General features: G+C 42.1%; 1 protein-coding gene across 1 annotated transcript in view; it reads left to right on the top strand.

Moving 5' to 3' along the window:
- LOC108024321 (uncharacterized) overlaps nt 1-12,432 on the top strand; it is a 49,464-nt gene extending 37,032 nt beyond the window's left edge. The window contains exons 5-7 of the mRNA XM_044090858.2: nt 4,486-4,619; nt 10,892-11,180; nt 11,283-12,432. Coding sequence (XP_043946793.1) covers nt 4,486-4,619; nt 10,892-11,180; nt 11,283-11,596 — 737 coding nt within the window. The 3' untranslated portion in view covers nt 11,597-12,432. The remainder of the gene's footprint in view (nt 1-4,485; nt 4,620-10,891; nt 11,181-11,282) is intronic.
- Nucleotides 12,433-15,083: the final 2,651 nt, after the last annotated feature.

Raw genomic sequence — 15,083 nt, 5'->3', positions numbered from 1 at the left:
TTTTATCCCAAGTGCAGCTCTTAAAGGCACAACAATGGGGCATCCACTTGTTCGTTTTTATTTTGTTTGCTGCTGTGTGGGCTTCTGCAGCCATATGGGGCGTATGCGTAATGCGACCTAAATCGATGGCGCAGCTTCAGCGCTCGTCGGAGTTAATCTTTCTATCCGCTTGGCCTCAAGCATTCGAGCAATGCGCTCCGACAGCTAAATTGTGCTTTAGTCGCTGATTTTTATGCCACTTGCTGGGCGGGATTTATTCGCAGTCGTATTCCCATTCCCCTCGATGTCCTGAACCCCTCCGAGGGTCCTTGGTCCTGCGGAGGGGAAAGCCCGCTGTGTGTGCGTGCGTTTGATTGAGAGCTCGTCTGGGTTAATGGCTCACTGGCTGCTTGTTGCCCGGCATTAAACATTCAGATGTCTGCCGTTCTGGCCTGGCCTTTATTAGATTTCCATTGCCTTTGGTTTTGCCTTTGCCAGCGCCAACGCCATCGCCTTGCGCCCCCCGCCAGCTGGCTGCTTTATATTTAACGCCGCATTTAGCCCATTTAATTGGCCGCTTTTGCGTAACTAGCATCTGGGGATTAAAGCCTTTGATCGTGTATTTGTGTATTTGCTTTAAATTCATGAGGCCGCGCTCAAGGACGCCTCGCAACTGATTAAAGTTTCATTACAAGCTGCGGCATTTAATTGGTTGCTCTCTGGTCCTGGCTCCTCAGCCCTAGATCCCTGGTCCTTGGGACCTACGTACATACATCAATGCTGGATAAGCCAGTCGGGAGCTGACACACTGACAGCCCCAGCCGAACCAGCCTCAAATCTCGGGCTTTGGCGGTTATGCCCCGACTGGGTATCTATATCTTGCGGCCTGTAAGTTCGTTTGGCTGTGTGTTCTCGGCCGTAGGCTTCTGCGGCTTAGGCCTAATGTCGTCGACACTAAAACCCCAATAACTTGCCGGCTAAACAATAAATTACTGTAGCCAACAGCAGGCAGAAACAGCCACGGACACCATATTGCTGGTACACCAAGGGAAAATCATTGACCAAAAATTACAATAAGATGCCATGGCCTAGAAACTTAATGTTTCTTGAAAAAATTAAAAAAGTGTTTAGGAATAAAACACAAAATGGCCTTAATTTAAATGCTGTCATCTTATTGTGTATTTTGCTTTAATAACAAACCTTTAAGAATTGATCATTTGATGCCCTAATTACAGCACATTTTAGTGACACACATTTTTTCTCCCTGCTGTTTCTCGTATTTGCTGGATAAATCAGATTTCCTCGGCTTTAACGACTGACAGCCATCTCATCTGCGTAAACTTGCGCTTTAATTTCATCGATTCAGCGCATAGTTTTCCCGTTTTTCCCGATGGCCGCCTGATGTTTTATGCATCAAGTCAGTGGGTTGCTTTTTGCCAGGTTTAGTTGTGTGCACTCATTCGCTTATGCAGCCGCCTCGTCCTCGGTGTAAATAACTCTGAGGTTTAATCGTGTGTTAATGAGCTCAAGTGGCAATCAGATTGCGGCCCAAGGATCCAGCGAGGAGCCCACTGAAAGGCGGTTGGGGCAAGGCCTGCGTCTCGTCGGCGTGGCACATAAAATAAACACTTTGTCCTTGCGGGGCGGGCAATTCAAGGCATTCAGCCGCCTTCAAGGACATCAGGGGGCTGTGAATGGGCGGTGGTGGGTGCTTGGAGTGGGAGTGCGGTTGGGTGGCCCGGCCCAAAAGTTATGCTAATTCGGGCTTTCATTAAGTCACAGGCCCCGCAGCCCATCTTCTTCGGCTGGCACGAGTCAAAAGTTTATAGTTGGCAAACATTTGGGCAGCCTTAAGTTTAATAACTTAATGACACGAGTCGGGGCTAAAACCAAGTGCAAAGTAGGCTGGTCAGCTGCTAAATTAAGCTCGAAAAGGAGGGAATTACACTGGTGGAGATTAATACGTAATATTTAATTAGGAAAAATATATTCAATTACTCCAAATAAGTATTTAAAATACTTAAAATGGATTTTAACTAAATTGAGGGACGTTAAATGTTTTGGAACCAATCTTTTTAAATTATTGTGATAGATTTTCCCATGCTTCTAAGAACTGAATATTCCTGTTGTGGTCATAAACCTTGCCTTTTCTTCAAAGTGTATGTTATTTTTGGCACAGTGTGCCCTCGCAGACTGACCCTCATTAGGGGGAATTTGGCGGCGGAGTCTCAAAGGCAAAGCCGAGGCAAAGGCCCGGCCAAGAGCCATTCGATGCTGGCCCGCAAAAAGGTCAAAATCTGCAAGGCAAAAAGCGCAGGCGGCCAAGAGAATGGGCATGGGGATTAGGAAGCGAGCCACACAGAGACCCAGAAAGCTGAAAGTTGCCTCGAGGCGGGAAAAAGAGCAAAGTTGCCGCCGCCTTTGTCATGGAAATTACTTTCTTCATTAGTTACTTTGTTGCTTTCTCCCAGGGTCTTGTGGTAGTTGTTGTTCCCATCCAGGCTCCATCCCGGTTGACTTAATTAAAAAGTTAGGCGTGGCGAGTGCCAGGATCTTCGTCTTGCGGTTGTGATTGAAGGGTTCTCGGGGCTTCCGCCTCCACTTATGCGCCTATTAATGTGTTTTGTGTCAGTCGGGTCAACAAATTGAATTGTCCCGAGCTAAGGGTTTTGCCATTTTACAGAGGAAGAACTGGCCAAATTTGTATCTCCAGTTTTTCATATTCCTGAAAAATCTCATCAATTAGAATTTCTGCAAATTCCTAATTGACCTGAGGAAAGTACGTTTGGAAGGATGACATTCTATTGGAGCCCCTGCAGTTTCTAATCGTACGGTTTTTTTAAGGTTTAAAGATACATTACTTATAGATATTTTAACTAAGAGTTTGTTTTATTTCTAATGGCTCTTAAAACAAGATCATGCAAAACTGCAGGATTTTATAACTTAGGTATTTGGATCCCGATTTATATGTGGGATAACTTTATTAGTTTGTGGTGAAACTCTCGAAAGTTTTATTTAAAAATATATATTTTTTATGAGGGCCAAAATTTTTACCCATTTTCAAGTCCAAAATTTTCGGCGTTCCAATGGCTTTCAGATGACTCGGGTCATTTGATTCCGATTTAGGCGTGGGATACCTCTATGAGTTTGTGGTGGAATTTTCGAATGATCTGCATTAAAATATTTCCTTTTACCGAAGGTCTAAATTTGGGACGATTTTCATGTTCGATTTTTGGATAATTCCAGTGGGGTTCAGTACCTAACCCAAAACTGCACTTCTAATTTTCATAACTTGGGTAATTTTATCCCGATTTAGACGTGGGATACCTCTATGAGTTTGTGCTGGAATTTTCTAATGATCTACATTAAAATATTTCCTTTTAGCGGTGGTCGAAATTTTGGCCCATTTTCATGTTCGATTTTTAGATAATTCCAGTGGGGTTCAGTACCTAACCCAAAACTGCACTTCTAATTTTCATAACTTGGGTAATTTTATCCCGATTTAGACGTGGGATACCTCTATGAGTTTGTGGTGGAATTTTCTAACGATCTACATGAAAATATTTTCTTTTAGCGAAGGTCTAAATTTTGGCCCATTTTCATGTTCGATTTTCAGATAATTCCAGTGAGGTTCAGTACCTAACCCAAAACTGCACTTCTAATTTTCATAACTTGGGTAATTTTATCCCGATTTAGACATGGGATACCTCTATGAGTTTGTGGTGGAATTTTCTAATAATCTACATTTAAATATTTCCATTTAGCGAAGGTCGAAATTTTGGCGCATTTTCATGTTCGATTTTCAGATAATTCCAGTGAGGTTCAGTACCTAACCCAAAACTGCACTTCTAATTTTCATAACTTGGGTAATTTTATCCCGATTTAGACATGGGATACCTCTATGAGTTTGTGGTGGAATTTTCTAATAATCTACATTTAAATATTTCCATTTAGCGAAGGTCGAAATTTTGGCGCATTTTCATGTTCGATTTTCAGATAATTCCAGTGAGGTTCAGTATATAACCCAAAACTGCACTTCTAATTTTCATAACTTGGGTAATTTTATCCCGATTTAGACGTGGCATACCTCTATGAGTTTGTGGTGGAATTTTCTAACGATCTACATTCAAATATTTCCTTTTAGCGGTGGTCGAAATTTTGGCCCATTTTCTTGTTCGATTTTTATTTAATTCCAGTGGGGTTCAGTACCTTACCCAAAACTGCACTTTTAATTTTCATAACTTGGGTAATTTTATCCCGATTTAGACGTGGGATACATCTATGAGTTTGTGTTTGAATTCTCTAGCATTATACATTAAAATATTTATTTTTAGTTAGGGTCAAAATTTTAATTCATGACATAACGTGAGATGTCCGATTTTTTCGTACCACTTGTCCTCGCTGCCGTAATCTTAATCTCTAGTTTTGTTTATATTTTGCAGTTTTAAATTTAAAAATCTTTTAAAAAATGACTAACTTTTCGATTGTTTTCATTCTGTTTTTCAGAGCTGCCCGAGAAGCGTCCACAGCTTTTCACGGAACACACGCGCTACGAGCCCGGCGATGTCCTGCGGGCCAATTGCAGCACTCCCCCGTCGCGTCCGCGGGCGGAACTCACATTTACCATCAACAACATGGTGGTGAGTACTTTCGACTCGACTCCGCAATCACTCCCATGAAATATTACCGACCTGGCCGGAACGGTCTGCTTCAATTTATTTCATGTTCCTGGGGAGAGTGGAATACAAATCTGACAGCGGGTCAGCGGCTATTTTGTGCTCAAAGCAGATCCTTTGAAGTGCTTGTCTATTCTGCTGAGAAATGAACATGAAAATGGGCTAGGACAAGACTTTAATCAAAAGGGTTCTGCTCCGTTTTCTTTTTCCTTGTTTTTCCTTTTTTTGGTTTTTTGTTTTGCCAGCCTTTGCCTTAGGGGGCTCGTCCATCCGTCAACGTGGCGTATGCGCAATTTCACAGCCTGCCAGCGAGCGTGAGGATTGTCATGTGTATTAACAATGCATATGAGGGGCAAAAAAGGGCTGAAGGCGGCGGGGTGTGAGGAAAGGCCGCCGCATCTGTGGCCTGAAAGCCCGTTTTGTCATTTAGTTACTGTGAAATACAGATTTCCATGCGGTCGCAGGCACAAGAACCCCATATCTTGTGTCGAAAGACAGTGCTGTCGGAGTTTTGTTGCTAAAGAATTATACTTTTTTAATTAATAAGTTATTTTAAGAAGATTTTTACTAATACACATGTTTATTTATTACGTGAAAAACAAACAATCAAAGAGTATTTATTCTCAAAAATTGAGAAATATATGTTTTTGAATGACTTTTCTTTAAAGGAAAATCTTGTTATTTGGGGTGTTTAGTAAAAAATTAATTTGTATTTAATGCAATTTTACAAATATGATAAAATATAAATGAAAAAGACTTAAGGATGGAAACTACCAAAATTTTCCTAGGTGGACTAAAAAAATTTTGAGAGATTCTATTCTTTAAGCTAGGTCCATAAAAGCTAAGCTGCCATCGCTGAGGATCAGTAGCATCTGTGTCCTGACTCCTTCCGAAACTCTCAGGGCTGTCATTCCTTGTGGATTTCCACTTTTGGCTGCTGTCGTGCTGCCATTGTTGTCCTGCGAGCTGTTCCATTGCAATTTTATGAATATGCATGCCACATGTTCGCTCCCCTCTATTTTCCTTCTTATAATTTCGACCCAGGCCCCGATGTCAAGAGCAGTTCAGGTTCAGAATCGGTCAAGGCGAGTCCCCAGTCTCTCGCTCTATTTGCGCTTGAAAAGGGTTGTGTCTGGGCCAGAGGCACTCGAAACCAAGGAGTCTGAGGATCCCGGCTCCACGTGCTTAACAGGTTGCCCACGTTTTTTTCAGCTCCGCCATTCAACGGCAAATGCAAATGCATAATCCTCCCTCTTTCCGATTTTCGAGCTGCTTGCTATGCTGAAGATGAGTCCTGCTGAGCGCTTGGCAAAATTGTTTATGGTTGGATTTTAGTTTAGGATGAATGCATAATTTCCCATCGCAACAGCTTTCAATTGGTTTGCGGTTGCGAAAATATTATGCGGGTGGCAAGAGCAACCAAGCCAGTGCGTGTGTGGACTGCATGGGATTTAGGTTCATTTTGATATCACTGAATAAAGGTCATGCACTAGAATAAAGGAAAACTCAGCCACAAAATACCTGCAGGAAATATTTAAAAATATATTTCCATAAGCCTAAGGATGCTCTCTCTACTATATCTTTATAAATTCAATATGCTGTTTCCGGTTGCTGATTTCATTGGCACAAATCCCCTTTAAGGCAGCGCTCTCTATTAGTCCTCAAAAGGCAGTACTGTTGTCAATGCCGTTGAAAAATGGTTGCCACATTCCAGAAGCGCACTCGGCAATCTCGCATTAAACATGATAAATGAATTCAAATCATTTGCACCGCAATAACTGGCAGCCGGAACGAGGGGGAATTTTGGGGGAGAATATTCAAAGGGGTTGTGTTGCCTGGAAATGAAATGATAGCTTATCGGCAATGCCTCTCCAAATGCCAATGATGCTCTGCGGTGGGGATGCGGCGGGTTAAGGGGGCTCTGCAGGGGGTCTAGGATGGCTCTAAAGGGGGTCTGCACGGGGGCACAAGGACCTGCAAGGACATCGAGAACTTTTGGCAATGGCAGCCAATGGCTGAGAGACAACAAACAGTAAGCAAACGTGGCAGACATTGACTAAAATTGAGTAGAAAACGATACCGCAGGAGGAAGATATATTACAATTGCCGATCACAGGAAACAAATGAATATTTCATGCTGTGCAAATCAACATGGCGGGGGAGGGCAAGGCGTTGTGTGGGCGGAAACACACACCCGACACACCCGACACTCCCAGCACCCACGCACACACACACTCTCCGCACTCAGGCACTTCCGACATTTCCTGCAAAGTTTACGTTAAAAGGTGCACCGGCAAGGAGCCACAACTTTCTGTTGACAAAAGTTTTTGCGGTGAAATGCCACAGGAGTAATTTGCAAGAGGTCCGGACCCAAAACTCCCTCACTCCCAAGGCCGGGAAAACGATTCCTTTACGTGAACAGCAGGGGTAAAAAGAAAGGCCTCAAAGTCCACAAAAATTCAAGGATCTTTTAAGCTTCACCTTAAAAGATTATGCAAAAAGTAATATTATTTTAGGTTTTCTAAGTTTTTATGAACACATTTTTTGTTTTGAAATGTGAAATGTTAAAAAATTGAATAGTTGTATATAATGTATAGAAATCGTTATCCTTAAAAACCTTTTTTAGTTATGCACCAAATTTTTATGGTTCCATATAATTTGTTTATGCATAGAAATTTTAAAATATTGATCTTGATCTAAGACACACAGCATTTCTTTTGCCAAAATGTTCGTTCCTATTTTTCTGGCCGCATGTGTAGCTCAGCATCCGCCCCGCTGACATATGTGCCTTCGGTTTGAGACTGCTGCTGTGGCTCCATTTCGGGGCCCTGGCGTTTCCGCCCTGGGGCCCGGGCATTAATCATTCGGCATGTAAATTGCCAATTAATAACTGCTGCATGTCATTTGGCGTCGGCTTAAAAATGCCACGCAGAATTTGCCATCATCAGGGTTGAACGAACCAAGGCATCTTGCTGGGGCCGCTTGCCAAAGTTCTAGGCGCATTCGCATTAATGAAGACAAATAGCACTTGAGCCCTGCCAAATTTAGCGGAAAATTGAAAAAAGCTTCGTAGCCAGCAGTTGGCAGCTCCTTATGCCATAGTTTTTGCCCTGCCCTATATGCCATACCTCCGAGCAGTCTTGGCAGCCAGTAAACCAGCCACCAGCTACCAGTAACCATTCGCAGAGATATTGCAGTGCTATCCACAATTTATTTGTTATTGATACGCTGGCAATGCATTGCACACACAAAAACCCATCCGTATATGTGTACAGGGCTGGGGGACAAATTGTGCACTATATTGGATGAAATATAAAATATATTTATTGTATTTTTGCCTCGTCTGGGAGGGCGGAGCCACCAGGGTATCGCATATATATATAAACTTCGCATATTATTCAGTCTTGGTACCAGATAAATAAGTAAAACTAATAGAGGGCAGATCCTAAGCTCTTTTCCGAGCTTTGCATTTTCAAGCGCCAAATCTGTTTCACGTGGAATATTTATTACAAATATAGAACATAAATATAAAAAAAATATATATGAATTGAGGCAGTAGTATAAAAGGTAAAATATTTTTTAGTCAAATAGGACATATTTTTAGGAGAATAAATGCAATCATTATAATTTAAATTATTGACTTAATCAGCTTTAAAACTAGCCCAATTTTAAAGGCTCTAAAAATAACAACCGATCACTCTCAAAATTCCAAAAAATAAACAGAACACTTTCAAAATTCATCGTCAGCCGAGAAGAAAATATAAATTTTTAAATGAAATCCTGGCTATCCAAAGCTTTCCCCATTTTAGACTAAAGTGCATCAGTTTCTCTCGGGTGCTAATCAGAATTCTGTGACCTTCTTGTAGAGGTATACATGGGTTTCCATAAACGAATACCTTGCTGCGAAAACTTTTCTAAACAAAAAATGTCCCAAATGTGCTTAAATTTCGGCAATAAATAAAATAAAGCAAAAAGCGGATTACTTGAATGGGTTTCATAACGAAAACCCAGGCGATCCGTAGCGTCTCATAAAGTAGCTTTATTTCCGGCTTATCTCGGACCCACTCTCCATTAGTTTCTGACATTTTCCAAAAAGTGCTGCTAAGCTGCAACACGAAGTGCACCATGGCCGAAATTCACACATAAGTTTTGGGCCTGAATTCTTCAGAGACAACTATTAAAAATATATGAGATGCAGAGGGGGAGTCGGTCTACAAAAAAAAAACTAAGGAATACTGGCAAGGCAGGAAAAATACGGAAATGGAGAGGGAACTTCTGCTGCTTAAACATCTGCTTTTTGGCATGCACATGCGTATGGGGAAAAATTATTTATCAAAGCGCAAATCCTTTTGCACACACAGTGCCGAGAAAGGAAAGAGACTTGGCGATGGCAATGGCGATGGCGATGGCGAGTGGCAGATTCTCCTATGGCAACAATTTTACAGTGAATTGCACTAAATAACTGCCATTAAGCATAAAAGCTGTTCTCGCATGAAGGAGCTGCTGGCAGCATTTAAGCCAAATGCAAGTTTAAGCATCTTAGAGCTGGCGCAAATAAAGTGGACTTACGCAGCGAGGACATGGGCCGGGATATAGAAACAGATCCGGATGCGGATGGGGATGGGATGGGGATGCGGATGCAGACCAATACGGATGCTGGCCAAATGAATGGCAGAAATGGCGCATAAGAAATACAGTTGCAAAAGGAGAAGCGCCGAACCAAAGGCTCAGAAAAGCTGGCAAAGCCTGCACACAAACCGGCTGAAAGTTTCGTCAAATGCGTTGCAGTTTTTCGGGCCCCTTCGTTTTTTAGCCCGGCCAGTGGAGCCCCTGATGGCCATGTCCCATGTCCCATGTCCAAAATCCCAAGTTCCATGTCGAGTGTCCCATGTCCTGGCGGCAGTCCTTGGAGCCGCTAATGTGTGCAATTGTGTGCGCTTCTAGCGCCGTTTGTCACTGATCTGTTTTTGGGGGTATATGCTTTCCAGGCACTTTGGGTAATATTTAAAAAGAGATTTATTATCAGTATAATGTTGATGTTGGTAATGGTCTAGGGTAGTGAAGTCTAGGTAAAAGGTACAGATCGGCATCAACTCGAAAAAGAAATATATTTTATAAGAAAGAATTTAAAATATATTTTACTACCTACAGACTAACATTGGTATAGCTAACAAACTGTTTATTAACTAAAATAACCATGTATGTCTTATGTTATGCAAGATATTGGAATATTTCCTAAATGCCTTGCAGAGTAGTAATTTAATTGCAGGACTCTCAATTTTTCAAGAACTTTCCTTCAGCTATTATTTGAATTTCTTTCTTTGAAGGGCATGTTTCCGTCCAGCCAAGTTTCCAGCTCGTTTTACCATCCCTTTGTGTGTTTGTGTTGTGCTCAGACGCCGCTGCTTTTTGCTGCATTGCATTAACACAGATAAAGTTCCTTGATACATAATTTCCATGCATACAGAAGTGTCTCCCAGCACATGTGGCAAATCCCCTGGCCACCCAGATACGAGCCCGCCCCTGTCCCGCCGCCACTGGGCTCTTTGGCAAACTGTGCCAACTTGCAAATGGCGACAAGATGCTGGCTGGCAAAAGTTTTTTCCTTCTGCCCGGTCCGTCCAAACGGCCAAAAGGAGAAGTACAAACAAAAGTATTACGAGCGTGAGGGCTAAACGTTGCCAAATGCTGGAGCCTCTGCCGCGCGCCGCAGCCCCCCCGAGCGCCTTAAAATATGCAAATGCATTTGCGAGCGTAAAATAAACAGGCGCAGTCTAAAATTATAATCCCCTTGTACGCTTCCCCAGCCACTGAGAAAAACTTTGTCTTTAAATCAGGATAAGATTCACAAAGCGAAAGTTATTTTCAGAACATTTAAAAATAATAAGTAATTGCCTTTGTAAAGCAAGTAGTAAACATTTTGTTAAAGTTAGTCTGGTGTAAGGGAAAATATTTCTAAAAATATTAAAATTTACAACTGCATCTCCTTTTTCAGTGTAAGACCTTAAACACCAAATCCCAAGTCGCTTTGAATAAATTAAACTAATATGATAAATATTCTTTTGTTTTGTTTTGGCAAATGTTGAGAGCCAAAACTTTGGAATATTTAAGTCTCAGCAAGACAAACTCACCTTATATAAGATAATTCTGCTGTAAAATATCTATTAAGTACATATACAAATATCTTTACAAATTTTCTAAGACTTGTTTTCAATAAATACTATATTTTCTTATAGATAACCAACGTGGACACCCAGTACATACGCACCGTCGATAATCTGATTGCCTCGCGCATCTCGCTGAAGCTGCAACTGCAGGGCGTTCACTTCTCCAGCGTGAACCCGGCCATCTACAGCAGCGTCTACGGTCTGAACTCGGTTTACGGCCACGGCGGACCGGTCTATGCCCCAAATCCGAATCCGGGGGGATTGCTGCTGCGCTGCTCGGCGCAAATCGGGGATCTGTACCAGGAGTACAAGGAAATCGAGCTGGGCACTCCGCAGAAGGATCCGATACCGGCACGTGGTAAGTTGGCCAAACCGATGGCCGCGACTCAATTACGCCAGCCAGATCCAACTGACTTCCGTTTCCGGCTTTTCGCCGGCACTTCCGCTCTTCCGCTTGCAGTTACGCTCTCATCCGACTCGAGCCTGAAGAACTTTTTCAGCTCGTATTTCTCGACCTCGGCATCGGCGGCATCGCGACTCCTGCCCGGCGTCCATGTGGCGCCGCTCATAATGGCCATCCTGGCTGGCTTATTCCGGCTAATTGCGGCTGCATTTGAGACCTGCCAGGGGTCAGGGGCCGCTGACCCCCTGATGGCACATTCCCGGGAGCAGCTCCGCCGGCGGGCTCCGGCTCCTCTGTCCAGCTGCAGCGCCTCCAAGGCGTCCCGACAGCACTTGGCCTGGCCAACATTGAGGACAGGCGATCTGGCCTAGGCGTGTGTGTGCGTGTGTGTTACCAGTTAGTTAAAGCCCTAAGTAATTTAAAGTGTGTGACGATGCATTGGGGGTGCTTCGCTGGAACTGAGAAATTAATAAGTATTTAAGTGATCCATATTGTACGTAACGCGAACGCAGGGCTGATTAAACGTTTATCACGCCGCATTTGAACATACCTAAAGGTCATTCTAGTCGTAATAAACCCTTTTAGCCGCCAGCTGAAGCTCTTAGTCAGATGCCAACCAATTAGCCATCAGTTCGAGATTTATTATTTAAACAGGTCCAGTGAACACCCCAACTTTGTTGGTTTTTTAGTTTGAAGTATCCTCATTTCACGACTGCTTTCCATGTTGACCCTTGTTTTACACCCGAAAAACCACACTCGGAGATGTGGTGTCTACTAGCGAGCTAAAGAGTAAAAAACAAATTAGGTTTAAGCAAACATTTATAAACTAGCCTAGTCGTAAACAAAGAAAACCAAAGGTTGGACAGCAGAACGGAAGAGTTTAAAACCTATAAAGCAGGACATACACCATTCAAATATAAATGTTTACACGAACGAGATACAGTAAAAGGAAAATATGCTAAGTACATGAACTTACTGATTCTACTTTTAATGTGCAAAATAACACAAAAATAAACAGAGCAGAATAACAAAAGAATAAGGCCAGAAATCAAAGCAGTGGGTGCGCAGCAGGAGGAGAGGAAAATGTGTGTAAAATATATTTAAAGAACATATTAAATTAATTTAATTTAAAGTAAATAAATCAAAGCCTTGTATGGGCATATTGTAAATGGTGGTGAAATTAAATAAAATGTGTGTTAATTTTAAATGTCGACTTTCATTGCATACAAAAAATGTAATCTATTTTAAGGTGAGTTTACCAAGGTCGAAAATGTGGGAATTCAAATTTTAAGCTCTAACCCATTTGCCTTTATTTTGGCTGGGTTTTCTGACCGGTGACCCAAGGGATTTTCCGATTCAACAAATTCTCACTGTTGATTTTTGGCGTTAAGAATTCTTACTCAACATTTTTGCAACAAAGGAGAGCTTTTTTGCGAAGCCCACCCTTTCTGGTTATTGTCTGCATTTAGTTTGCCAGGCAAAGTGTGAAAAAACTTGCCGTTACGCAGCGGAAGATCTGAAAGAAATATAGAAGACGGAATCTAGTACAATGCAATGCACACTCCCGTTCCGCTTTTCCTGCATTTTCCCTTCGCTTTTTTGCCATTTCCGTTCTGCATGCGCATTTTGTATTATATTTTGTGCTTCCTAGTTTTTCCCCGACGCTTTTCCGAAATTATTGAAGCGCGCTTTGTTATTTCTTTTCAATTGCGGCCGAGAGAAGTCGTTTCTTTTCCTCTTCGCCAAGAGGGTTCGTTCTCCTCCGCCTGTTATCACAAATAATTGTGCTACATATACACAAGGATCCCCTTTTCGTTTCACTATTTTTGTTATCCTCTCCGCAAAAAAAACATAAAACATACGTATAGTTGTTTATAAAGTTGCCGCATGGCGAAGGAAACATTTGAATTGTGCGTGATTTCGTATAGAAAATATTTTAGCAAATAAAGGCGAGCAAATATAAAAATACATTCAAATTTCCATTCGTTTGCCCAGCGTCTGGAAAGTTCTGTGTTGTGTATTTAAATTAAATTGCAAACAAACAAGCACCGAAATAATGGCAACCACTCTGAAAATGATGGCAACAGAATGTATCTGAAGTTATGCGGCTCTGTGTCGGTTGCAAATTCGCAAAATCCTTGACTTCAACGAGCATCATCGACAAAGCAAAAGCAGCCGAAAATATGCTATCTCTGTTCACTAATCCAATTTAACTTCCACAAACAATCAGTTGTTGCGAATGCTCGCAGTGGAATTACACTTATTTAAAGCTAAAATTTCTCAGGCAATTAAAAAGGCTAGGAGGCAGTAGAGTGGAAATATCACTGACAGAAAAGGCGTAGTAATATAAAGAAATTTGTAATTGAAATAAAAACGGTACAGAAAATTGTGACTTACCTACATATAATTTATCATATATTTTACATTCAACGTTATACATTTTTTCTATATTTGAAAGACTATCCTTAAAGCTTCGTGGAGTGTTAACCCAATATTCACCTACATTTAGTAATTTAACTGCCTGTAAGCTTCTTAAATATCTTTAATTTCCTAACTCGAATCAAGTTATACTTGCGTTTGAATATACATCCATCAATTAGCTGGCCAGCCCAGGCACCGCAACAGGATCCTTCAATTATTCGATCAACATTTCCCACGCATGTACCGGCCCTCGAACATCCGCTCTGATTGCCAATGGGCCTTTTGCAAGGGCCAATTAGATACTTTATTTCTTTGGCAGGCACACGGCCTACTATTTCCGATACCAAAACAGTGCGAAACACTAGCTGAATTGCAGCGAAATGATGCAGTGCCTGCTAATTGAAGTCAACTAATTTGCATTGCAGATGGCGATGGCTATGGCAACATGGAAAGGGCCTGGACATGTCCTGTTCCCCATGTTCTCGGCTCGAATTATACTGCTCCTGGTGCTGGTCCTGGGGAACTGGGACCGCGGCTTATTTACGTGCCATTAGACGACAGCGAGTACGTGCCCTGCCAGGGCTTTGTGTCCTGCAAAAATACGCAACGCACGGTGACGAGTGAACCAAATTGAGTTTGACAGACCGCAGAGCACAATTAAAATCAATTAGCTACGCGCATCGAATTACAAATTGATTTATTTATGATGTTTCCAACCCCGCCGCAACGCCGCGGGTTGGTGGTTATCCCGATTTCTGATTCTGGACTCTTCCGATTCCCCCAACTGCTCTATATGTGCGCCTCTGTTTGCCTTTCTCACGATATCCTCCTGCGATATCCTCCTGACCTGCGTGTCGCAGGATGTCAAGTGTGCATTTCAAATGGCCAACTAACGCTGTTGTCGCGTCATCGCTTCACCGTCCCTGGAATCCCCATCCCAATCCCGATTCCCCGTTGCCAGTCCCCATTCGAGACTCCTCCAGCCGCCAGACATGGCACTGGCCAGCAGCGTAAATTGATTCCATTGATTCGCGCTCAAATTTATAGTTACCCATGGCTCGGGGGACTGTCACTTGACTTTCGCTTCAATATCACAGAGCAGAGTTTAGAGATGCCAGGTTGCACGGTGGGAAAATATGTTTTCGGAATTTCATATTATAAATATTCACAATACAGTTGAAGAAAATAATAAATAATATATTTAACTTTCAATGATAGAAGATTTTGAAAAATGTATAATATACCTCACTCATAATATGTAATATTCAGTATGTATATTTATTATTTGATAATATAATATCTTAAGCTGGTAATATAAAGTAATATAGTGTCTAGTTATCAAGGGTTCCCGTGGGGCCTTCTCGAAAACCCCCTTAACCGTGATGCACACACGGCGGATGAGCGATATTTATCGCCGCCCAATGGTAATATTCGTGC

Source organism: Drosophila biarmipes, chromosome 3R (assembly GCF_025231255.1).
Source record: "Drosophila biarmipes strain raj3 chromosome 3R, RU_DBia_V1.1, whole genome shotgun sequence".
NCBI classification, from domain to species: domain Eukaryota; kingdom Metazoa; phylum Arthropoda; class Insecta; order Diptera; family Drosophilidae; genus Drosophila; species Drosophila biarmipes.
This window is presented reverse-complemented; position numbering and strand designations above follow the sequence as displayed.